The sequence below is a fragment of the Dipodomys spectabilis genome, unplaced genomic scaffold (assembly GCF_019054845.1).
Source record: "Dipodomys spectabilis isolate Male_0828 unplaced genomic scaffold, ASM1905484v1 ptg000163l, whole genome shotgun sequence".
Classification (NCBI taxonomy): Eukaryota; Metazoa; Chordata; class Mammalia; order Rodentia; family Heteromyidae; genus Dipodomys; species Dipodomys spectabilis.
The window spans coordinates 20,578,287-20,602,124 of record NW_024870840.1 but is presented as its reverse complement, the minus strand read 5'-3'; the positions used below and the strand labels follow the sequence as shown (position 1 = coordinate 20,602,124).

At 47.6% G+C, this 23,838-nt stretch overlaps 1 protein-coding gene across 2 annotated transcripts; it reads right to left on the bottom strand.

The window, feature by feature from the left end:
* Positions 1-1,584: 1,584 nt before the first annotated feature.
* Positions 1,585-23,551, bottom strand: Eif3l (eukaryotic translation initiation factor 3 subunit L). 2 transcript variants are annotated; one of them, XM_042693178.1, is made up of 13 exons: positions 23,447-23,551; positions 22,921-22,969; positions 18,435-18,645; positions 16,393-16,472; positions 14,283-14,344; positions 12,765-12,834; positions 12,487-12,560; positions 10,087-10,258; positions 9,700-9,854; positions 8,691-8,861; positions 5,675-6,172; positions 2,512-2,592; positions 1,585-1,767 (listed from the first exon to the last, which is right to left on the bottom strand). In XM_042693178.1, the coding sequence occupies exons 1-13, from the start codon at positions 23,477-23,479 to the stop codon at positions 1,729-1,731; spliced, it is 1,695 nt and encodes a 564-aa protein (XP_042549112.1). In that variant the 5' UTR covers positions 23,480-23,551; the 3' UTR covers positions 1,585-1,728. The 2 variants fall into 2 exon arrangements, with proteins under 2 accessions (XP_042549112.1, XP_042549114.1); XM_042693180.1 differs by lacking the exons at positions 16,393-16,472; positions 22,921-22,969; positions 23,447-23,551 and having other exon boundaries at positions 18,435-18,513.
* Between the last annotated feature and the right edge of the window lie 287 nt (positions 23,552-23,838).

The following is a 23,838-nucleotide window of genomic DNA, read 5'->3' as shown; positions in this document are numbered from 1 at the left end:
CACAGTAGCTCCAAACAACAGCATTTCCCTCCATTCTAGAAGCCAGAGTCCAACATCAAGGTATCAGCCACTTCTGGAGAAAGCTGCCCTGCCTCTTCCAGCTCCAAGCCTTCCTTAGTTATGGCTGAGTCCAGTATCCTCACATGGCCTTCCCTATCTCTCCTCAGTGGTATCTGGTAAGGACACCTGTCCTTGGACTTGAGGCTTGCCCCAATAACCCAGAGGACCTCATTCCAAGATCCTTAACTGACATCTACCAGGGCAGGGCCTTTCCCATGGGTCCCTGTAAGCACCACTGGGAACTGTAGCCACTACAGCCTTTCACCCAGACAAGAGAATAGAGCTTACATAAGCTCCAGGCATGTGCAAGAAACAAACATACTGCCAGATTGGACCCTGTGCATTCTCACCACTGCCCAGTGAGGGCAGGCTCTCCAACCCAACAGAGCACCAATCTGGTGCCCAGCCTAGGGGGCAAGTACAGCATCAGCACTGAGAGATAGAGAAGCCACTCAGCCCCACCCAAGCTTCCATTACAAGGCCCCATGACAGACACCTACAGTAGGCCCACTGTCTAGCAGTGGCACTGACCTGAGCAGAAGACTGATAAAAGTAGTTTGGAACCAATTTGGTTTTTTAGTATTTGGCCATGTTCAAGTCACCCTCATTTGTGAAATGGAGAGCTAGCACTAAATGCCAGCATGTTAAGCATGGGTTAAGGGTTATTAAGCATGTTTCTGGAGACCTCTTGGGACAGTTTCTGGCAGTAGAAAACGTCCAATGGTTTATTCCCAGGATCTAGCACTGCCACCAATTATGGAAGTCACCTAAATTTTAAGGGATTCTGATTTGTTTTTTGTGCCAGTCCTCGAGTTTGAACGTGGGGCCTGGGTGCTATCCCTAAGCATTTTTACTCCAGGTTAGCATTCTACCACTTGAACCACAGCTCCACTTCCAGGTTTTTGGTGGTTAATTGGAGATAAGAGTCTCACTGACTTTCTTGGCCAGGCTGGGCTTTGAACAGCTAACCTTAGATCTCAGTCTCCCAAGTAGCTAGAATTACAGGTGTAAGCCTTAGACACTCAGCTTCAAGGGAGTTTTTTTTCTTCCTGTTGGTCATAGGGCTTGAACTCTGGTCTTGGGCGCTGTCCCTCAGCTCTTCAGCTCAAGGTGAGCGCGCTATCACTTGAGCCACAGCGCCACTTTCAGTTTTCTAGTGGTTTATTGGAGATAAGAGTCTCACGGACTTTCCTGCCCAGTCGGCTTTGAACCATGATCCTCAGATCTCAGCCTCCTGAGTAGCTAGGATTATAGGCGTAAGCCACCAGCCCACGGCTCCTTCAAGGGATTCTTATGAGGCACAAATGAGATGTGGAGTACATGTAAGGCCCTGTAAGTAGCCATCAACCTTATGCACACTGCCTATGCTCTATGAACACCAGGGCTGCAAGTACATGTACACTGTATGTGCTCTGTGAACACCAGGATCTGAGAATTCCATTTACTCCTTCATGGTACTTGAGGCACGTGGAAAATGACATTCTGCTTCTGGATTGATTCTCCCCATAATAACGATAGGACAAATCTGGCTCCCAAGATCCTTTACTACTGAAAACATTTTAGTCCTTAATTTGAGGCAATTCCAACTCAGCTGATGGCAAATTTGAGTAAAGGCTTCATGGTGACAAAAATACTTCCCATCTATAACGACAGTGTCACTTGAGTGCTTCAGGGTCTCTGTCCCATCTTCTTCAGGGTTCGATTAAGCTAGAAGGCAAAGAACAGCAAAGTTAGATGAGGGGTCTTCTAAACTTATCCCAACAGTACCTAGGAGTACTAAGTCAGGCTCCTTGCCAGGAAGTTCTGTGTGTATGAGGGAGGGGGATCCTACCACACTGGGAAAACCCACATGTGCTTCTTCCTGCCCTTTATACCCTACCCCACTCTGACCAGTTTACAGACAGGAAAGGGTGTAGCATGGTGAGTTTAGTGGAGCCTCAGTTCCCTTCTTTCCTAAGGAACAGGATCCTGGCTAGAAGACAGTCCTAACCAACAAATAGATGTGAGGTAGCTGGCTGGCTAGAAGGAAGAAGAGCACTGGTTCTGTGACCTTTGCAGGAGCCTGGCCTCCACTGGAGGACTCTGTACCAGCATGCAGTGTCTCCAGCAATGACTAAAGCAAGGTCCACACCCTAGAGCTTCCTTACGGCAACACATAGAAGGCACAAAGTCTGTTAAAACAGAGCTTCCAGTCCTCCAGCCTGCAGAAACTGGCCAGACCTGTCTTAGCCAGAGAACAGTACCAAGTGCAGGGAGCACAGACAGCCGCAAATCCACCCATATTAGGAAATACCAGGGAGGGAGGAGAGCAGCCACCCCAAAGGGCTGACTCAGCAACCCCCATGGGCCCAAGCCCCAAGCAGCTGCCAGCCTAGCTGAGAAACCTAAATATCCAATCTCAGACTTTCTGATCTCTGCCCCCACTAATGGGTAAACTCTCATATTTCTCACCTCTTCAAATTTGTGGATCTGACGGATAAAGAAATCCCCATAGCGCCTGGCAACCTTGGTGTCTGCGATGTGGATCATATCCTGTGGGAAACAGCAGAGTCAGAGAAGGACAGCAAGCAAGCGCACAAGGCAGGGCCACCTAGGCCAGGAGCCACTTACTGGGAATCATGATGCTAAAGACAAGATAAACCCTACGTTGATTTGAAAAGCAAGGTTGTGGAGGGAGGCTAACTCAAAGAGCATTACTAGTTAGAGAGAAATAATAAAAACCTACAATTAAATGTTCAGACAGGGGCTGGGAAGGTGGCTCAGTGGTAGAGTGCTTGCCTTGCATGCATGAGGCCCTGGGTTCGATTCCTCAGTATCACATACACAGAAAAAAAGCCAAAAGTGGCACTGTGGCTTAAGTGGTGAATGTTAGCCTTGAGCTGACGAGCGGAGGGACAGTGCCCAGGCCCAGAGCTCAGGCCCCACGACCAACCAAAAAAAAAAAAAAAAAGTTAAAACAACTAGCCAGGCACTGGTGGCTCATGCCTGTAATACTAGCTACTCATGAGGTTAAGATCTGAGGATCATGGTTCAAAGCCTGCACAGGCAGACAAGTGTATCTCATCTTCAATTAGCGAGAAGTGAAGCTGTGTATGAGGCATACAAATGCAAAATCTAGTAGCATCAGAAAGGTGTAGCTGGGCACCAGTGGCTCACATCTGTATTCCTAGCTACTCAGGAAGCTGAGATCTGAGGATCATGGTTTGAAGCCAGCTTTGTCAGGAAAGTCAGCGAAACCTTATCTCCAATTACCTACCAAAAAAGCCAGAAATGGATCTGTGGCTCTCAAATGGTAGTGTTAACCTTGAGCAAAAAAGGTCAGGGTCAGCACCCTGGCCCTGAATTCAAGTCACAGGACTGGCATGCTCACACGTGCAAGTGCATGTGCACACACAAAGGCGATAAGCCAATGAAAGAACTATTTCAGATAAAAGAGAAACTATTCTTATCACAGACTGGAGGAGGCTCCTCTGCCTTAAGACATATACTGACTGGTACCAGGAAGCTGGGCAGAAGTGCAGCAGAACATCCAGGATCAAGACACAAAGAGGTGGGAGAGTCTAGCAGATCACCCAGGATCCCAAAGGGATTCACACTCCAGTTCACATATGAGCCAGACAAAAATACTCACACCACTCCCTACACCAAGCAAAGGAGCTATAGGGTGGGCTGTTTGTTGCATTCCACAGATGTGTAAGCACAAGCTAACTCCAGCCCATCTAGACTGGCTTGTCTCCTAGGTAGTCAGGGAGCAGACTATGAGCTCAGTTTATGATGGCCTAGGATCAAATATACCCCAAGCCACAGGAAGTTCTAGAGTAATGCTGTTCGGCCTAGGTGGCAAGGGACGCCAACAAGTTCTTCAAGAGCAATGAACCACATGTAGTGAAAAATTAACCAAGGCCGGGTGCTGGTAGCTCCCACCTGTAATCCTAGCTACTCAGGAGGCTGAAATCTGAGGATCACAGTTCAAAGCCAGCCCAGGCAAGAAAGTCTGTGAGAGTCTTTTTTTTTTGGTCCGGTTGTGGGGCTTGAACTCTGGGCCTGGGCGCTGTCCCTCAGCTCTTCAGCTCAAGGCTAGCGCTCTACCACTTGAGCCACAGCTCCACTTCCAGCTTTTTTCTTTTTGCTTATGTGGTGCTGAGGAATCGAACCCAGGGCTTCATGCATGCAAGGCAAGTGCTCTACCACTGAGCCACCTTCCCAGCCCCTGAGAGTCTTATCTCTAATAAACCACCAGAAAATGACAAGTGGCGCCATTTTCGTCTGGCTCAAGTGGTAGAGCACTTGCCTTGAGCTGAAGAGCTGAGGGATAGTGCCCAGATCCAGACAAAACAAAAAAGCAAAAACAACCAAGCACCAGGAGTCAACTCAGAGTTCTCGTAGCGGCAGCAGAGGAGGGCTAATGTCCAGCAAGAGAATCTAAACATAAAAACAGCACACTCTGCTGGCCACTAGTGGCTCATGACTATAATCCCTACTACTAGGGAGACAGATGTGAGGATTGCAGTTCAAAGACTGACTTGGCAGGAAACTCTGTGAGACTCTTATCTCCAATTAACCACAAAAGCCAGAAGTGGAGCTGTGGCTCAAGTGGTAGAACACTAGGCTTGAGTGAAAAAAACTCAGGGAAAGGTCTCAGGCCCTGAGTTCAAACCCCAGGACTGGCACCAAAAAACAAAAAAAGTATGCCCAAGGGGCTGGGAAGGTGGCTCAGTGGTAGAGCACTTGCCTTGCATGCCTGAGGTCCTGGGTTCGATTCCTCAGCACCACATAAGCAAAAAAAGAAAAAAAAAAAAAAAAAAAAAAGAAAAAAGGCCCCATGACCGGACCCAAAAAAAAAAAGTATGCCCTGCAGAAAGCCATTCTACTCAGCTCACCGACTAAGCCTAGCCTAGCTGAGGTCAGGGCATGGCTCTGGCCTATGAAGTCTCCTCACAGTCTCCATCCAAAGCATCTCTCCTCCTATACTCTGTGCAATCTCACCTCCTCCCCACAGTTCCTCTTCCTGGTATCAATACCTGGCCACATGACAGCCCTCCCTAACACAGGGCTTGCTGGACACCTTCCCACCTTGGACTCTTGCCTCCACTTCCCCTATCAAGAATGTTCTAACAAAGTTAACTGCTTGGCTTACTTCTTCACCTCCTCTAGTCTTTTTTTTTTTTGTCGGTCATGGGGTTTGAACTCTGGGCTTGGGCTCTGTCCCTCAGCTCTTCAGCTCAAGGCTAGCGCTCTACCCCTTGAGCCACAGCACCACTTCAAGTTTTCTGGTGGTTTACTGGAGATAAGAGTCTCACAGACTTTCCTGCCCGGGCTGGCTTTGAACCATGAACCTCAGATCTCAGCCTCCTGAGTAGCTAGAACTACAGACGTGAGCCACCGGCGCCGGGCTTCCTCTAATCTTAAACCTGACTTTCCAACAAAGCCTTCCTAGTGCTTTATGTATGCAGCTGCAATGCTAAGATCTCAGCCTCCTGAATAGCTAGGATTACAGGCGTGAGCCATCGTGCCTGGCTTAACATTTATTGTTTATCACTAAGGGGACCAGGGTGCCAAGGGATGTTAACAAGGAGGTGAGTGAATCGACAGGGGACAGAGGAACGACCCTCACCTTATCAATGTAGAAGTCGACCTCGGAGGCCGACTGGAATTCACCATCTAGGGCAGAGATACCACTGGTCCACACCAGGTTCTTCATCTTGTGCTTGAAGACAAGAAGCTGGATGCGGAACTCTTGCTCAGTGAGGTCCAGGAAACCAGCCAGCTTGGCCACCGGCATGGTGGTGTAGAGCTTGAGGAAGCTGCGGATGGTGGAGAGCTGGGCCTGCTGCTGCACTTCATCCGAGAACACCTTCAGCTGCTGCAAGAAGGGCTCTTTGTGGTAGTTGGGGTGCACGTTGTCATAGTTGGGCACGACAGGAGACAGAAACTTGGGGCAGGAGTAGCTGAACAGCTCCTCATAGACCTGGGGGTCGCCCTTCTGCATGCGCAACATCTTGTCCCCATACTTCTCCCGCAGCTGGAGGTGGATGCTCTCGTCGATCCGCATGGGGTACATGGTGAGCGCAATGGCCAGCAATGCATGCATCTGCTCGTTCTGCTTGTTGATCTGGGGGTGGGATGCAGAGTCAGTGAGACCTTTTCCAGTGTCAGCTGCCACCACAGCCAGGCCCTTCCAGCTACACTGCAGAGCTTCCCCTCTGTGCTGACCGAACACCAGCCACTCATGTCCAGTGACTCCAATTCTCCCTCCAGCTCTACTGCACCCTGCCCAGTGCCATGTTCTCCTTGGCCAACTTGGGATTCTTCACTGTTCTCCTGGTCTACTCTCAGCCTCTCCAGCTGGCCTGTGCTATGGGCAGGTCAATTCTCAATACACCAGCTAGGTCCATGCCATGAGAAATCTGTGTGCCAGTGACACAAGCCTGAGTACTTTCCCTAACACAGTTCCCGCAATTCCTACCTCACTTGTTCCCCAACGCTGAACCACTTCCAGGCCCTGACTGACCCTTTGCTCATGCTAGCCACTCTGCCGCTGCCTAGAAAGCACCCCCAAACCACACAGCAAGCCCATCCTCCTCTGCTGATACTCTGAGCAGCAATCTCATCTACCTATAAAGCAGCTGAGCTCTGGCTCCAAGACCTTGTGCAGTCCCTCTAACTCATTTTAAAATGCTCGGCCGGTAAATCCAAAAGGTTAGGTGATACGATAAAACTAACAGGACTTAAGAAACAAAGAACTCCCGCTCACCTGGTTGAACCACTACTAAATATCCCAATGCTACTGATCACAAATATGGTATATAACATGTGAACACTGTTATATATTACAGACTGTGGTAGACAATTTGCTCCAGGGAAGTTAGAATGAACTTGTGACTTTGAAATTATGTAATCATTTAATCACAATCAAAAAAAAAAAAAAAAAAAAAAAAAAAGAACCTCGGGGAAGGGAGGGAGGGAGGGGATGGTAGGGGGAAAACAATGGAGGGGGTAACAATGTTCAAGAGGAAGTGTACTCATAACCTCACTCATGTAACTGTAACCCTCTGTATAGTAGCTTTACAATAAAAAAATAAAATAAAATAAAATAAAATGCTCGGCCGGGCACCAGTGGCTCATGCCTGTACTCCTAGCTACTCAGGAGGCTGAGATCTGAGGATCACAGTTCAAAGCCAACCTGGCAGGGCTGGGAAGTTGGCTCAGTGGTGGAGTGCTTGCCTTGCATGCCTGAGGCCCTGGGTTCGATTCCTCAGCACCACATAAGCAAAAAGAAAAAAGCCGGAAGTGGCGCTGTGGCTTAAGTGGTAGGGCACTAGCCTTGAGCTGAAGAGCTGAGGGACAGCGCCAGGCCCAGAGTTCAGGCCCCACAACCAGACCAAAAAAAAAAAAAAAAAAAGCCAACCTGGCAGGAAAGTCCATGAGACTCTTATCTCCAATAAACCATTAGAAAACCGGAAGTGGTGCTGTGGCTCAAGCAGTAGCCCAGAGTTCAAGCCCCCCGACCAACCAAAAAAAAAAAAACAAAAAAATGCTCACAGCTCAGGGAACCTCCAGCATACTGCTGCTGAATGAGTGAGTGAACAAATGAATGAATGCAGACACTGCTGGGGAAAGCTATGGCCCCTATGACACATTAGTGATGAGGTAACAGGCACAATAACACCCAGAGCAGGTTGCCCATTCCAACCCTCTACTCAATCCGGAGCGCTTGCTTGGCATGTCATCACAGAAGGAAAAAAGATCCCGGTGCACACAAAGACATGCAGCACATAGCACATGTGAGAGCTACAACAATGGATTTCATAGCTGTAGAGAGAACGTGAGTATTTAGAACCAGAAAGGGGAGGAGGGTAGATAAAGGCCATAAAATGAGCAGCAAAGAAGATAAAAGTGTTCTGCAGCATAAGAGCAAGACTATAGTTCAGACTCATTTATTATTATGAACTCCAAGGAGTTTGAAGGACTTCTAATATGAAGAAATGATAAATCCACAGGGTGCCAGTGGCTCACACCTGTAATACTAGCTACTCAGGAGGCTGAGATCTGAGGATCGCGGTTCAAAGCCAGCCAGGCAGGAAAGTCTGTGAGACTCTTATCTCCAATAAACCACTAGAAAACCAGAAGTGGCACTGTGGCTCAAGCAGTAGAGCACTCGTCTTGAGCTCAAGAGTTGAGGGACAGCGCCCAATCCCAGAGTTCAAACCCCACAACTGACAAAAGAAAAAGAAAAAAAAAAAGAAATGATAAATCCAAACCCTGGCACCAATGGCTCATACCTGTAATCTCAGCTACTCAGGAGACTGAGATGTGAGGATCGTGGTTTGAAGCCAGCCTGGGCAGAAAAGCTCCCTTTATCTCCGATTAATAATTCAAAAAGTGGAAGTGGAGCTATGGCTTAAAATGGTAGAGCCTTGAGCAAACAAGCTCAGGGACAGTACCTAGGCCCTGGGTGGGGGATGGGTGGTAAGAAATGATAAATGTATAAGAACAAAGAAATGCTAATTACTGATTTGATCATGGCACACCTCATTTATCTAATTATCATACATACTCCATTAAGTACAAGTTTTTGGCTAGTGTTTATCACAAATGACTGGGACAGGGGCAAGGGATGAGCCTCTTACCATCTCATACTTGTACGTGGTCCTCTGGAACATGCTCTTGGTCCTCTGGATGTAGAGGAGGATGTTGGCAAAGACTCGGATAGCATCCTGGTAGCGACGCATCATCAAATATGCAAAGCCGACATAATAGTATGTGGTGACCTGGCACTCGGGCACACGGGAATACATGCTCTGTGGAAGAAACACACGTGTCTCAATTCACCTGACAGGACCCCGATGTTAGTGGGGCCTGGGGCAGCTGAGGGGAGAGCACCAAGAACTTCTCCTGCAGAGGTCCTGAACTTCCCAAATGAAACTGAAGCTGGAGGGTGGCCAGATAAATTTAGGTCTTGAGGTCTCACTGTGTCTGGCTGTAGCACAAAGGGACCAGAGGGACCCTACTCCCCTTTCACATCTGAAACCCTCTATACATCTAATTTCTCTTCCCTTTCTTGCCCATAGACAGAAAAGGGCAGACTAGGCAAACAAACCAAATGCCAGGGCTGGGAAGATGGCTCAGTGGTTGAGCGCTTGCCTTGCATGCCTGAGGCCCTGGGTTCGGTTCCTCAGCACCACATAAGCAAAAAAAAGAAAAAAGCCGGAAGTGGCGCTGTGGCTCAAGTGGTAGAGCGCTAGCCTTGAGCTGAAGAGCTGAGGGACAGCGCCCAAGCCCAGAGTGCAGGCCCCACTACCGGACCCAAAAAAAAAAAAAGGTACAAACCAAATGCCAAAGAAAAAGTCCCTATACTCCTGAGGCCAGGAAGAACGCCTAATCCTGTAACAGTAGACAGAATATCATCTTGCTTAGCCTAGAGAAAGCCACCATCCAAATTCTGCTTTGAAAACAAAACAGACTGTCAGTATCCAGCTAGGATTTTCACTGCAGTGGTGGGCACAACTTTAGTCTCAACTTTCAATTGGCCTGGAGGTAGGGTGTTCTTTTCTCTCCCAGAAGTTAGTCCTGGTTTGGAGTTTCTCGGAGGCACACAGACACTGGGGCTCTAGAAAGCGGATGGTGGCAGGCAATTACCTTCTTGTTCAGTTCGATGTTCTCCAGCACCTTGATGGCCTGGTAGTAATCTCCCAACAGGGAGTGCAGGCGCAGGAGCCCCACCAGGCTGAAGTAGCCGAGCATCTTGTAGAGGGAGTGTCGCCCGTACTCCCCAGCTACACTCTCAGGGTCACCTGAGAGGGACAGACAGGAGGAATGCTTGGGTGAGGCAGGAAAAGGCTGGTAGGCCCAACCTTTGCATGTCACACAGTAAACATCTGAGCCTGCCCTTTCCAGGTTTCCTTCCCTCCATGAGCCAGAGCACTGCCAAGTCCCAAACCAGCCCCAGCTGCTCCTTCCCACAGCACAGAAAGTAACTGCCCCACAGGCTCACTTGCTCTGTTGCTGCTGCTGCTGAACACTCACCTCCACTCGTGTATACCTCCAGCTGCCGGTTAATGTTGGACTTGTCCACCAGAGAATGAAGGACATTGAGGACGCTGTGAACATTCCAGATTTTGGGATTGGAACGGAGAAAGTCAATCTCTTCTTCCGACTTCTTGGCAGTCTTGCACCGGTACTGACTAAAAGATTGGAACTGTTGAGAAAGAAGGGAGACAGAGCAGGGGCATAAACTCAAGCGACAGTCCATATGCACAGTGCTAAAAATGAGGCAAAACATGGAACTCAACAGGGGAGAGGGGAAGGTGGGACTAGCACTTCTCATTCTATATTTTGACAAGGTCTTGCTATGTACTCCACACTAACTTCTAACACTTGATCCTCCTGCTTCAGACTCCAGAGTGTTAGAATAATGTCATAGTTTGTGTTCTAAGACACAACAAGACTGTGACCCATTTGTTTTAGGATGGCATCCATCATAGCTGGATGACAGGCTCACATCACAACAGATTCTTTTGTTGAGAGGGTAGTCTTGCAGACTTTTCTGCCCAGGATGGGTTCGATCTCAGCCTGAGTAGTGAGGTAACAGGCAAGAACCATTGGTGGCAACAGTATCTTTTTCTTTCTTTCTTTCTTTTTTTTTTTTTTTTTTGGGGGGGGTCCAGTCGTGGACCTGAACTCTGGGCCTGGGCGCTGTCCCTCAGCTCTTCAGCTCAAGGCTACTGCTCTACCACTTGAGCCACAGCGCCACTTCCGGCTTTTTTCTTTTTGCTTATGTGGTATTGAGGAACCGAACCCAGGGCCTCAGGCATGCAAGGCAAGCGCTCTACCACTGAGCCACCTTCCCAGTCCCAACAATATCATTTTCTAAGTGATGTCTACAGGCAGGTTTAGAGTAATGCCTAAGAACCATCACTGTGATACTGTTCTTTGCAGACAATATACTAATTACTAATGTCAAGGTAGGGAAGGCAGGCACTTTCACATTATCTACAGCCTGAAAAAAATAATAACTTCTTAGCAGTAGGAATACACTTAGATAGCCACTTGCCCTGGCCAGGAATAATCATGAGAGTGTTCCCCTGACCCTTCCAGGGTAGCCTTTGTGGAAATGGAAAGCCCTTGAACAGAACACTGGCTAAGCTTGGGGAATTGTACTAAGAGATGAAGAGGTTGGTTGGGAATGTGGCTTAGTGATAAGAGTGCTTGCCTAGCACACATGAAGTCCTGGGTTTGATTCATCAGTACCACATAAACAGGAAAAGCTAGAAGTGGTGTTGTGGCTCAAGTGATAAGAGTGCTAGCCTTGAGCAAGCTCAGGGACAGTGCCCAGACCTTGAGGTCAAGCCCACGGGCTAGGGGAAAAAAGAGTTGAAGAACCAGAGGAGGTTTCTCTTCTTGTAGTGAGTCTGGAATTGGACAACTACCTAAAAACATGAGGAGCCAGAGAAGCCAGCCAAGACCAGTGCAGTTTGTGGTGCTCTGTGAAGGTCCTCAAGCCTCCTTTTCAGCAGGAGGGGCTTCTTCAGGAGCCTCATGAGGCTTCCCCAGCTCAGCAAATCACAGCTGATCTGCTTTGTGGAGCTCCGATAAAATTTTCAAAAAAAAAAAAAAAAAAAAAAAAAAAATATATATATATATATATATTTTTTTTTTTTTTTTTGGGGTGGGGGGGGTCCAGTCGTGGGCCCTGAACTCTGGGCCTGGTCACTGTCCCTCAGCTCTTCAGCTCAAGGCTAGTGCTCTACCACTTGAGTCACAGCGCCACTTCCGGCTTTTTTGTTTTTGCTTATGTGGTGCTGAGGAATCGAACCCAGGGCCTCAAGCATGCAAGGCAAGCGCTCTACCACTGAGCCACCTTCCCAGCCCCAAAAATATATCTTTTTTTTTTTTTGGGGGGGGGGGGGAAGTGGAGTGGGGTGATGGTTGGTCAAGGGGCTTGAACTCAAGAGCCTCGGTGCTGTCTGAACTTTTCTGCTCAAGGCTGGCATTCTACAGCTTTGAGCCACACTCCATTTCTGGTTTTCTGGCAGTTAACTGGAGATAAGAGTCTCATGGACTTTCCTGTCCAGGCTGGCTTCAAACCATGATCCTCAGATCTCAGCCTCCTGAGTAGCCAACAGCACCCAGTTGACGGTTTTGCTTCTAGCTTGGACTGTCATCTTCCTACTTTTGACTTCCCACCACAGCTGGGATGACAGGTGTGCATCAATACACCATTTCCTTCCACCCAAGAGTTTTGAAGATTTTTCAGCCTGTGCTAGGTTCTTGGTTAAAAGATATCTCATGGACTTTTCTGCTCAGGCTAGCCACAAACCAGAGTCCTCCAGAACTCAGTCTCCCATATAGCTAGAATCACAGGCATGAGCCACCAGCACCTGGCCCACTCTGCATGTGGTACTGGTTGCTCCAGCTGACAGATACCTGGTAGATGAACTCATCGATGATGTCCCACAGCCACTGGTTAGGCAGTTCAAGAGGAGCAGGCCCATCAGCATCTGTGCAGATCAGAGAAGTCAGTCTCAAAGCAATGACTTAGCTCATTTAGCAAGGCTACAGAATGCTCTGGAATTTCTCTAAAGCACTAGGAATCATAAGACCTCCCGTCTTTCCACCCACAAATTAAAATCTGCTAAAAAGAGTAGAAGGCCCACATCATAGCTTTACCTCTGTCTCTACTCTTGGCCACATATCAGACTTACTAAGAATGTAGTTGAAGAGATTGCAGTAGTTGTAATAGGACTCAAATCTCTGTTCTAAGGAGGGTCCTCCCTGTAGAGAGAACAGAGACATCAGGTCACAGATACTAAATGTGCTTGACCCACAGTCTACCACGATGACTGAGAACTGACATCCGCTTGCTCGTGCTATGAGAGAACTAAGGGGTAAGGGAAGACAGCAAGGAAACACTACAACAGAGGGGCACTGAACACTGAATCACATGACCAGCTTTTATGACCACAGATCTTAACTCAAGCTTAACTCATGTCTGGACAAGGGGCACACAAATCAGGTGAAGCAGGGGGGACAGGGTCTCAGGAAGAACACCAACGGAAAATGGCTTCAAATCACAGTCCTCCAGGTGTCAGCCTCCTGAGTGGCTAAGATAGCAATTGTGAGCCACAGGTACCCAGCATCTTCACATTCGTAACCAAGTAACAGGATAGCAAAGGATCAAGAGATACCGATAGAAGTGCGCCAAGTACCTAGCACCATGCCTGACCTGCAGTGATGCTGTTACATACATTTGAGAGAGGAAGAGGCTCACAAAGAAGTGAAAAAGAAAAATCAACCTAAGCAAACGCAACTGAAGGTGTCTGGAGGCAAGAGTAGAATGGCTGCTTGTAACATGATGCATGGTGGTCCATGCCCTGTCAAGGAAAACTGTGGGAATGGATTACACAGAAGAGACTACAGACTTCAGATACCAGCTTTCTGGGAAATCATTCCTTGTGCGTGTTCCTGCCAGTACTGAGGCTTCAACTCAGGGAATCATAACCTTGCTTGGCTTTTTTTTGCCCATCGTGGGGCCTGAACTCAGCCTGGGCGCTGTCCCTCAGCTCTTCAGCTCAAGGCTAGCACTCTACCACTTGAGCCACAGCGCCACTTCCGGCTTTTTCTGCTCCTGTGGTGCTGAGGAATCAAACTCAGGCCCTCATGCATGCAAGGCAAACACTCTACCACTGAGCCACCTTCCCAGCCCCTTGTTTGGCTTTTTTGTTCAAGGTTGATGCTCTGTACCACTTGAGCCAAACCTCCACTTCTGGTTTTTTGCTGGTTAAATGAAGATGAGTCTCTTGGACTTTTCTACCTGGACTAGCTTCAAACCAGGATCCTTAGCACTCACCCTCTGAGTAGCTAGGATTAAAGGCAAGAGCTAGTCTGCTAACGCCTGTAATCCTAGCTACACAGAGGCCAGCCCAGGGCAGGAAAGTCCTTGAGACTCTTATCTCCAATAAACCACTAGAAAACCGGAAGTGGCGCTCTAGCTCAAGAGATAGAGCACTTGGCTTGAGCTGAAGAGTTGAGGGGTAGTACCGAAGTCCAGAGTTCAAGACCCACGACTAACCAAAAAGAAAAAAAAGAAAAAAAAAAAGGCATGAGCTACCAACACCCAGCTGCAAACAATTTTGGACCTAGAACCAATGTAAGCTACTGACATGCTCTAGAAATGAAAATGACACAGAATACAAGTGTTAACAACTATAGAAAATACTCACGCTAACTTTGGCATATATGTGCCTGTAGTATAACTCTTTGTACAAAATCAGGAATACAGCATCTGAAAGAGATGGTGGAGGGATAAAGGTTATTTTAGAGACTAAACAACATCCTTCATGTTTGTTTGTTTGTTTTTTGGGGGGTCCACTGTGGGGCTTCAACTCTCTCTGGGCCTGGGCCCTGTCCCTCAGCTCTTCAGCTCAAGGCCAGCACTCTACCACTTGAGCCACAGCACTACTTCTGGCTTTTTCTGCTTATGTGGTGCTGGGGAATTGAACCTAGGGCCTCATGCATGCAAGGCAAGCACTCTACCACTGAGCTACCTTCTCAATCCCCATCTTTTATGTTTATGCTACAAGGTAATATAAAAGAGAAAATTAATCTCTCATTTGTATTGTCAACCTCACCTGAATCTTTGGGGCAGGGGACTTGTGTTCACTCAGTTTTTTCCACTCACAACTGGTACTCTACCACTTGAGCCACTTTCAACTTTTTGGTGGTTAATTGGAAATAAGAATCCCTTAGCTGCTGGGCTAAGATTACTGGCTCAGCCAGTAATCCTAGCTACTCAGGAGGCTAAGATCTGAGGGGATCATGATTCAAAGACAGCCTGGGCAGAAAAGTCTGTGAAATTCTTATCTCCAATTAACCACCAGAAAACCAGAAGTAGCACTATGTCTCAAAGTGGTACAATGCCAGTCTTGAGCAAAAAAGCTCAGGGCCAGCACCCAGGCCCTGAGCTCAAGCCCCACAACCAACCAAACAAACAAAAAAAGTCCCATAGATTTTTATTCTCAGGCAGCCTTCAAACCTCAGTCTTCATCAGATCTCAGGCTTCTGAGTAAGCTACTCAAACTTCCTATAAAACAACAGCAATCAAGATAGTGCAGTGTCAGCCTGAGGACAGACGCAGACCAGAGGATGGAATCCAGAAATAGACTCTTCTATCACATCAACTGACTTCAACAAAGAACCTAGACTATTGGAAGAGAAGGGTCTTCTCATAGCTTGTTTAAGGGGATCAATGGCCCAGCACTTCTTTAATTTGTGCTGGGTCCTGGGTGTTATCTCACCACTACAGAGAAAACAAAACAAAAAACCAAACAACAAGAAATATGTCTGAGGGCTGGGAAGATGGCTCAGTGGTAGAGCGCTTGCCTTGCATGCCTGAGGCCCTGGGTTTGATTCCTCAGCACCACATCATAAGCAAAAAGAAAAAAGCCGGAAGTGGCGCTATGGCTCAAGTGGTAGAGAGCTAGCCTTGAGCTGAAGAGCTGAGGGACTGTGCCCAAGCCCAGAGTTCAGGCCCCATGACCAGATCAAAAAAAAAAGAAAAAGAAAAAAGAAGTATGTCTGGGATAGATGGATTTTCCCATGATAAATGATGAAGTTGGGGACTAGGGATGTGGCAGAGCATTTGCTCAGCATGTGCAAGGCCTAGATTCAATCCCCAGCACCACCATCCTTGCCCCCTAAAAACTAACAAAAAAACGCAGCCAGGCACTTATGGCTCATGCCTACAATCCTACCTACCTGAGGCTGAGATCTACTGGTGGCTAATGCCTGTAATCCTACCTACGTGAGGCTGAGATCTAATGTCCAAAGTTCAAAGCCAATCTGGTAGAAAAGTTGAGAGACTTATCTCCAACTAATCAGCAAAAAGGCTATACTTGAAAGTGTGGCTCAAGTGGCAGAGCACCAGTCATAACCAAGCAGGCTAATCCAGAGCAAGGCACCGGGTTCAAGCCCTGTAAAGGGCAAAAACTAAACCAAACTCCAGTCAGATCTGCCCACCTTATCCACATACAAAAAGGACATGGTCTAAGAAAGTGAAGAAGGGGAGGAGCTCCTGTGCCCATTCCAAGTGGCCATGATGACCTTTATTAGAGGGAAACAGGTTGAGCAATGAGCTCAATTCCACCTTTCATCACTTCTGAGAGACCTGTGACTGTCCCAAGTGATGCAGCCTTTACTCAACAAGTAACGTTACTAGCAACTTGCTATGCACTGAGCTCCATGAACAAAATGTTGAGCAAAACAAACGCAAATGCTCCTGAGCTTTCTGTCACAGCACCCACTAGCACACAGGAAAACAAGGTTCACACCCACCGTTGCCAACCTGGGGGGCAATGGCTTCAGCTTCAGGCCATGGTGTGTTCTTGAAGAATCTTTCAGTCAGCTTGGTCCAGCTGAAAATGAAGCAGAAAAATTCTACAATTCCACAGCACAAGAGACCTGTCTTACCCAACTCTCACACTTGATTCTCTGACCAGGCTCAGGGGAGGCAAGTTATCACAGAAACACAGCCAGAGTCCTGTGATACCACAACTTTCCTCCAGAGAAACTATTTTATATGGCCAGGATGGACGCCTGAATTCAGGGTCTTCGAACTTGTTCAGTCTGTTCCTCACAGCTAGCACTCTACCACTTGGGTCATGCTTCCAGACCAGCATTTTTCTGGTTAATTGGAGATAGTCCAATTAACTAACTTTTCTGCCTGGACTGGCTTAGATCTCTGCCTCCTGAGTAGGTAGGATTACAGGCATGATTTGTGATTAGCTAAGACTTCCTCTATGTATGTGTGCTAGTGCTAAAGCTTAAACTCACAGCCTTACTCTTTGGCTTTGCTTTTCTGACCAAAGGCTAGCGTTATATCACTTAAGCCATACCTCCATTCTGGTTTGTTAATTTGCTTATTAAATAACTATTATTGGATGGGAATGTAGCTTAGTGACAGAGAGCTTGCAAAGAATGCATGAAGCCCTGGGTTCGATTCTTCACTACCACATACACAGAAAAAGCCAGAAGTGGTACTGTAGCTCAAGTGGTAGAGTGCTAGCCTTGAGCAAAAGAAGCTCAGAGACAGTGCCCAGGCTCGCACTTTTGCTCTTTCTTTCTTTCAAACCCTCATGCATGCAAGGCAAGCACTCAACCACCTTCCCAGCCCCCAGCTACTATCTTTCTTAATAAGGACCGAGGATTCCAATCTGGAACTTCAAAATGATTCAAAGTCAGATGTCACAACAAGTCAGTCAAAATGCAGGGATAGGACTAGGGACTAGGGGTGTAACTCAGTGCTAGAATGTGTAATTAGCATGTGCAAGGTCCTGGGTTCAATACTCAGCACCAAATAAAGCAAAAAATGAGGCTGGAAGCCAGGTGCCAGTGGCTCATGCCTATAATCCTAGCTACTCAGGAGGCTGAGATCTGAGGTTCACAGTTCCTGCCAGCCCGGGCAGGAAAGTCCGTGAGACTCTGATCTCCAATAAACCACCAAAAAATTGGAAATGGCACTGTGGCTCAAGTGGTAGAGCGCTTGCCTGAGCTGAAGAGCTGAGGGACAGTGCCCAAGCCCAGAGGTCAAGCCCCATAACCGATAATCACATAAGCAGGGCGTCAATGGCTCACACCTTTGAGACTCTTTATTTCCAATTAACCACCAGAAAACTGGAAATGGCACTGTGGCTTAAAGCTGTAGAGCACTGGCCTTGAACAAAAAAGGTCAGGGAGGAGCTGAGAAGGTGGCTCAGTGGTAGAGCGCTTGCCTTGCATGCCTGAGGCCCTGGGTTCGATTCCTCAGCACCACATAAGCAAAGAAAAAGCTGGAAGTGGTGCTGTTGCTCAAGTGGTAGAGCGCTAACCTTGAGCTGAAGAGCTCAGGGACAGCGCCCAGGTCCAGAGTTCAGGCCCCCCGACAGGACCCTACCCCCCCCCCAAAAAAAAGTCAGGGACAGTGCTTAGGCCCTGAGTCCAGTCCCATGGATCAACAGAAAACAAACACACAAATAAGAAAACCCACCATATAAATCACCTTCAGACTATGTACAATTGAAACACAAATGCACTTCATGTTTAGATTTGGACCTCAGGCCCCCAAAAAACTATGAGTATATAAATATCCTCATCTAAAACTTGAAAAACTGCTTGATCTATACTGATAACATACACCAATTACTATTATTTCAGTAATTGGGATATTATTCTAGGACTGTGTAGTTTCTGAAGATACCAAGTCCACCTAAGTACCATGGCCCTAGCCCCACGGAATCACAAAGATCCCAACTAAGCGCTCATTGCACTTTCCCTCTGCGGCTACTGCATATCACAACCAGGCCCACCCAGAAAGAGGCAGTTTCAGCCAGCAGTCACACCTGTTCTCGTAGATGTCCTGGATCTCATACACCTTCTGGTCAATGACATCACTGGAGACACGACTGGCCTGCAGCTCATACACCTTCTGGTCAATCAAATCCGAGACGGTTTTATGGAAATACTGGATGAAGTTTTTGATCACTTCAGGAATCACCTGATAGGTCTGCTGTTCATACTGACGTTCATAAGCGAGGTCCTGCTTGGGATCACCTAAGGTGGATACAATAATACTTTACAGGGGCTGAGAAGGTGGCTCAGTGGTAGAGTGCTTGCCTTGCATGCATGATGCCCTGGTTCGATTCCTCAGCGCCACATAAGCAGAAAAAAAAAAGCCGGAAGTGGTGCTATGGCTCAAGTGGTAGAGTGCTAGCCTTGAGCTGAAGAGCTGAGGGACAGCGCCCAGGCCCAGAGTTCAGGCCCCACAACTGGACCCAAAAAAAAAGTACTTTACAGAGTGCTTCCAAGTCCATGCATATGATGGAACACAGGACTCCAAACTCAACTAGTACCCTACCTGGCACCAGTGTCTATACCTGTAATCCTAGCCAGTTAGAATGCTAAGATGGTGAAGACCACAGTTCAAAGTCAATGAACTGCTGAGGATCCTGGCAGGCACCTGTTACATTAGCTATGTGAGAGGTTGACATCAGAAGAATTGCAATTAAAGGCCAACCTGGATAGAAAAGTCTCAAGACTCTACTTTCTTTTGTGTGTAGCTTGAACTCTGGGCTGGGCACTGTCCCTGGGCTTTTGTGCTCAAGGCTATCACTCTACTACTTAAGTCACAGCTCTATTTCTGGCTTTTTCTTTTTTTGTCGGTCATGGGGCTTGAACTCTGGGCCTGGGTGCTGTCCCTCAGCTCTTCAGCTCAAGGCGAGCGCTCTACCACTTGAGCTACAGCGCCACTTCCAGTTTTCTGGTGGTTTATTGGAGATAGGAGTCTCATAGTCTCTCCTGCCCGGGCTGGCTTTGAACCGCGATCCTCAGATCTCAGCCTCCTGAGTAGCTAGGATTACAGGCGTGAGCCACCAGCGCCCGGCTTATTTCTGGCTTTTTTGGTAGTTAACTGGAGATAAGAGTCTCAAAGACTTTACTGCCTAAACTGAGCATCCTCAGATCTCAGCTTCTTCTTTTTTTTTTTTTTTTATTGTGAAAATACTGTACAGAGGGGTTACAATTACATGGGCAAGATAATGAGTACATTTCTTATCAAGCATTGTAGCCTCCTCCTTTGTTTCCCCTTCCCATCCCTTCCCATCCACCCCCCTCAGCTTCTTAAGTAGGTAGATTACAGGTGTGAGCCACCAGCACTTAGCTAAGACTCCATCTTAATGGAAGAAACCAGGCATGGTGATACATGTTTGTCATCCTAGCAATGGTAGGAAGTGAAAAATAGTCATGGTCCAGGCAAATAACCAGTGCAAAACAAGAGCTAGTAAGCAAGAAGCCTTGAGTTTAACCCCAATATTGCCCTTTCCCCACAATGTCCAAATTCACATTCATAAAAACCATAATCCCTTTCATTTATTTTTCAGTACTAGAACTTGAACTTTGGGATTCATGCTTATTAGGCAGGTACTCTACCATTTTAGCAACATCTCCAGCCCTAAATTCCCTTTCCTTTTTTTGTTCATACAAAGGGGTTTCAACGCAATATTTGTCAGTTTATGAGTATAACACATCTCAGTGTCATCCATTCCAGCACATTCTCTTTTAAACAATTTTAAACTTTCCCCAAGTCACTTGCAATCCCTTTGCTCTTGTTTCTTCAGAACTAATTATCATTAGTTACAGCTATTTCTTACTTGCTACCTGTTTGGTCCTGTAGAAACTAAAAAGTCTTTGAAATAAAGAACTTCATCTAACTTGTACACAGATATATTTGTATTCAGAACCTAGAAGCTTGTTGTTTTTTTCGTACTGGTACTGGAACTTGATCTCAGGACCTGGGCACTGTCCTTAGTTTTTTCATTCAAGACTAGTTAGTGTTCTCTAACTCCTTTTCCAGCCTTTTGGTGGTTAATTGGAGTCTCATAGATTTTTCCTGAACAGGCTGGCTTCAACTGCAAGCCTCAGATCGCAACCTCCTGAGTAGCTAGGATTATAGGTGTGAGGCACTGGGATCTAGCATCTGAGAAGAGTTACATGCTGAAGGGGTGGAAACTGTGGGGAAATGGAAACAGCTTATAATATTAAATACAGAGCTGCCATATTCTAACTAGATGGCTGTGGCAAGTCTGTCAGCTCAGTTTTGTGACATTTAGGAAACAACATCAGTATATATACTTTTTGGAAATTGAATAAGGATTAAATGAAATGACGCATTTCATATAAAGTATCCAGAATAATGTATAATATTAAGTCAAGCCAAGACTATAACATTTCTGGAAACTTCAAAAGCCTCCCAGAGATTTTATTTGGGCTTGGCTTGAATCCCTTAAAAATGTCACATAAAGATTTTCTTCCTCGTGGGTTGGAGATATAGCTCAGTCAGTAGAATGCCAGCTAATGAGGAAAAGAGCAAAAGTGTCTGGTATCAAGTTCAAGTCCCAGTTTCAGACAAAAAAAAAAAAGAGATTTCTGGGCTGGAAATGTGGCTTAGTGGTTAGAGTGCTTGTCTAACATACATGATGCCCTGGGTTTGATTCCTCAGTACCACATAAACAAAAAAGCCCGAAGTGGCAGTGAGGCTCAAATGGTAGCGTATAGCCTTGAACAAAAGAAACTCGGGGACAGTGCCCAGGCCCTGATTTCAAGCCTCAGGACTGGCCAAAAAAATATATATATATATTTTCTTCAGGGCTAGGTTGGAGCTCAGAAACAGGGTATGTCCTCAGCATGCAAAAGGCAAAGGGTTCAATTCCTAGCATCAAAACAAAATACAAAAATCTTTATCAGCTAGGAGTTTGAACAAGGAAGTCTAAGAGTGCAGCTTAGTGGTAGAATACTTGCCTAACATGTACAAAGAACTGGGTTCAATCCTCAGTACAGGAAGGAAGAAAGAGAAAGAGAGAGACAGAGAGAGACAGAGAAGGGAGAGAAAGAAATTTAGCAGTGGGGCTGGGAAGGTGGCTCAGTGGTAGAGTGCTTGCCTTACATGCATGAAGCCCTGGATTCGATTCCTCAACACCACATAAGCAGAAAAAGCCAGAAGTGGCTTTTCTGTGGCTCAAGTGGTAGAGCACTAGCCTTGAGATCAAGAGCTGAGGGACAGCACCCAGGCCAAGTTCAGGACCCACAACAGACAAAAAAAAAAAAAAATCTAGCAGTAACTCTTCTCTTTTCAGACTGAGGTGAACCACAGAAAGAGGACTGTTCACACCTATAATTCTAGCTACGTAGGAGGCTGAGATCTGAGGCTCTCAGTTCAAAGCCAGTCCAGGCAGGAAAGTCCATGAGATTCTTATTTCCAATTAACCACCAAAAAGCTGGAAGTGGAGCTGTGGCTCAAATGGTAAAGCACCATACTTCAGCAAAAAAAGAAAAAAAGCTACATGATGGTGCTCAAGCCCTACAAGCCCCAGTACCAGTACAATATAAGTGAAAAGCCTGCTTTATGCTTTATTAGGCTCTATACAACTCTTCCCACTCACAGATAATAACTAACTCCAAACCTGGACCAAGAAAAAATATGTGTTTAGTGCTGGAGGTGTGGCTGAAGTGGTAAAGTCCACTACCCAACAAGTTTGACGCCCTGAGTTAAAACTCGCGTACCTATAGGTCTGGGAAGGTGGCTCAGTGGTAGAGCGCTTGCCTTGCATGCCTGAGGCCCTGGGTTCGATTCCTCAGCACCACATAAGCAAAAAGAAAAAAGCCAGAAGTGGTGCTGTGGCTCAAGTGGTAGAGAGCTAGCCTTGAGCTGAAGAGCTGAGGGACAGTGCCCAGGCCCAGAGTTCAGGCCCCACGACCGGACCCCCCCCCCCCAAAAAAAAAACAAAACTCGCGTACCTATAAAAACAAGGGAGAGTAGTAAAAGAAAACATGATTTAATTTTTTTTTTTTGGGGGGGGGGGGGCTGGGAAGGTGGCTCAGTGGTAGAGCCTTGCATGCCTGAGGCCCTGCGTTCGATTCCTCAGCACTACATAAGCAAAAAAGAAAATAATTTTTTTTTTTGCTGGTCCTGGAGCTTGAACTCAGGGCCTGAGCTCTGTTCCTAAGCCTCTCTGTGCTCAAGGCTAGGGCTCTACCACTTTTAGCCACAGCACCACTTCTGGCTTTTTCTGTTTATGTGGTACTGAGGAATCGAACCCACTGTACCAACAGCCCCAAAACATGATTCTTAAAAAAGCAATTAGGAGGCTGGGGATGTGCCCAAATAGTAGACTGCCTGCCTACCAGCTCTGAGACCCCGAGTTCAAACTTCAATACCACCAACATAAAAGAAGCAGAGTTTCTGACAGCTGGCTGTCAGAGGTGGCTGTGAGACATTCAAAGAGACGCCAATCCCTACAGGTCTGAGCCCGGCAGCCAGGCCCGTGGTCTCACCTGTGTGCATATCATAGTCGCCTGGGTAAGCGTACGGATCATAGGCAGCCTGTAAGGAAAGGGACATGGTCAGGGGGACAGTCACCGCTTCAAAAACCCCACATGCTCGTCCTAGAGCGTAACTACAGAGCCGGGGGCGAAAGACAACAAACTCAAATTATACACAGGTCTCCACCTTGGAGGAATTCACGTCTGCGACCGAAGACTTCGGCGCTGCCACAGGATGGATACAACGGAGCATCCTCAGAGACTTGGGGCCAGACCGGGCACCGATCCAAAGCGTTCGGGTAGAAACGCGAAGCCCCATTACCGCCTCCGTCCTTCTCGGCCTGGGCCAGGGGAGGCCGAGCCGGAGGGGACGCGCCAAGTGCGCGCTGGGGCCGGCGGCTGCACGAGGGCCGCAGGCGGGCAGGCCCGAGGGGGGCTCCGCCCGCGAGAGCCTGCGGACACCGCCTCGCTCCGGGGCCCCGCACCCACAGAACCCGCCCCGGCCGCGAAGCCCACCGCGCGCCTACCGCCACATTACCTCAGACTCGTAGTCATCAGCGGGGTAAGACATGGCTACGGCGCTCGAGAACACCGGGGAAGAGGGCGAGAGGAACACTCGGCGCCTCCCTCCCTCCCAAGACCGGAAATCCGGTTTCGCTCGGGCATGCTGGGAAACCGGAAGTCTCCCGGTGCCTCCGGCAGGCAGAATGAAATAGCCATGATAAGAAGGCCCTCTTAACCTTTTCTTTCTCTTCAAACTACACTTAACCCTTTCTTTCTCTTCAAACTAGGAACTTTTCGAAGGATGCCGGCCTAGGATGTTGTGAATCTTGGAGCAGAGGCCTGAGTAGTGCAGCCACACTGAGCGAAGACCCAGGAGGAATGCCACACCAAAGATGGCTGACACCCCCCCCCCCCCCACCCCCCCCC

Coding starts and splice junctions, on each gene's coding strand:
- Eif3l (XM_042693178.1), bottom strand. CDS start 23,479: ATGTCTTACCCCGCTGATGACTACGAGTCTGAG. Junction 9,855..10,086: donor GGAGGTATACACGAGTGGAG/GTGAGTGTTCAG, acceptor TGTCCCTCTCAG/GTGACCCTGAGAGTGTAGCT. Junction 1,768..2,511: donor AGATCCACAAATTTGAAGAG/GTGAGAAATATG, acceptor TTTGCCTTCTAG/CTTAATCGAACCCTGAAGAA.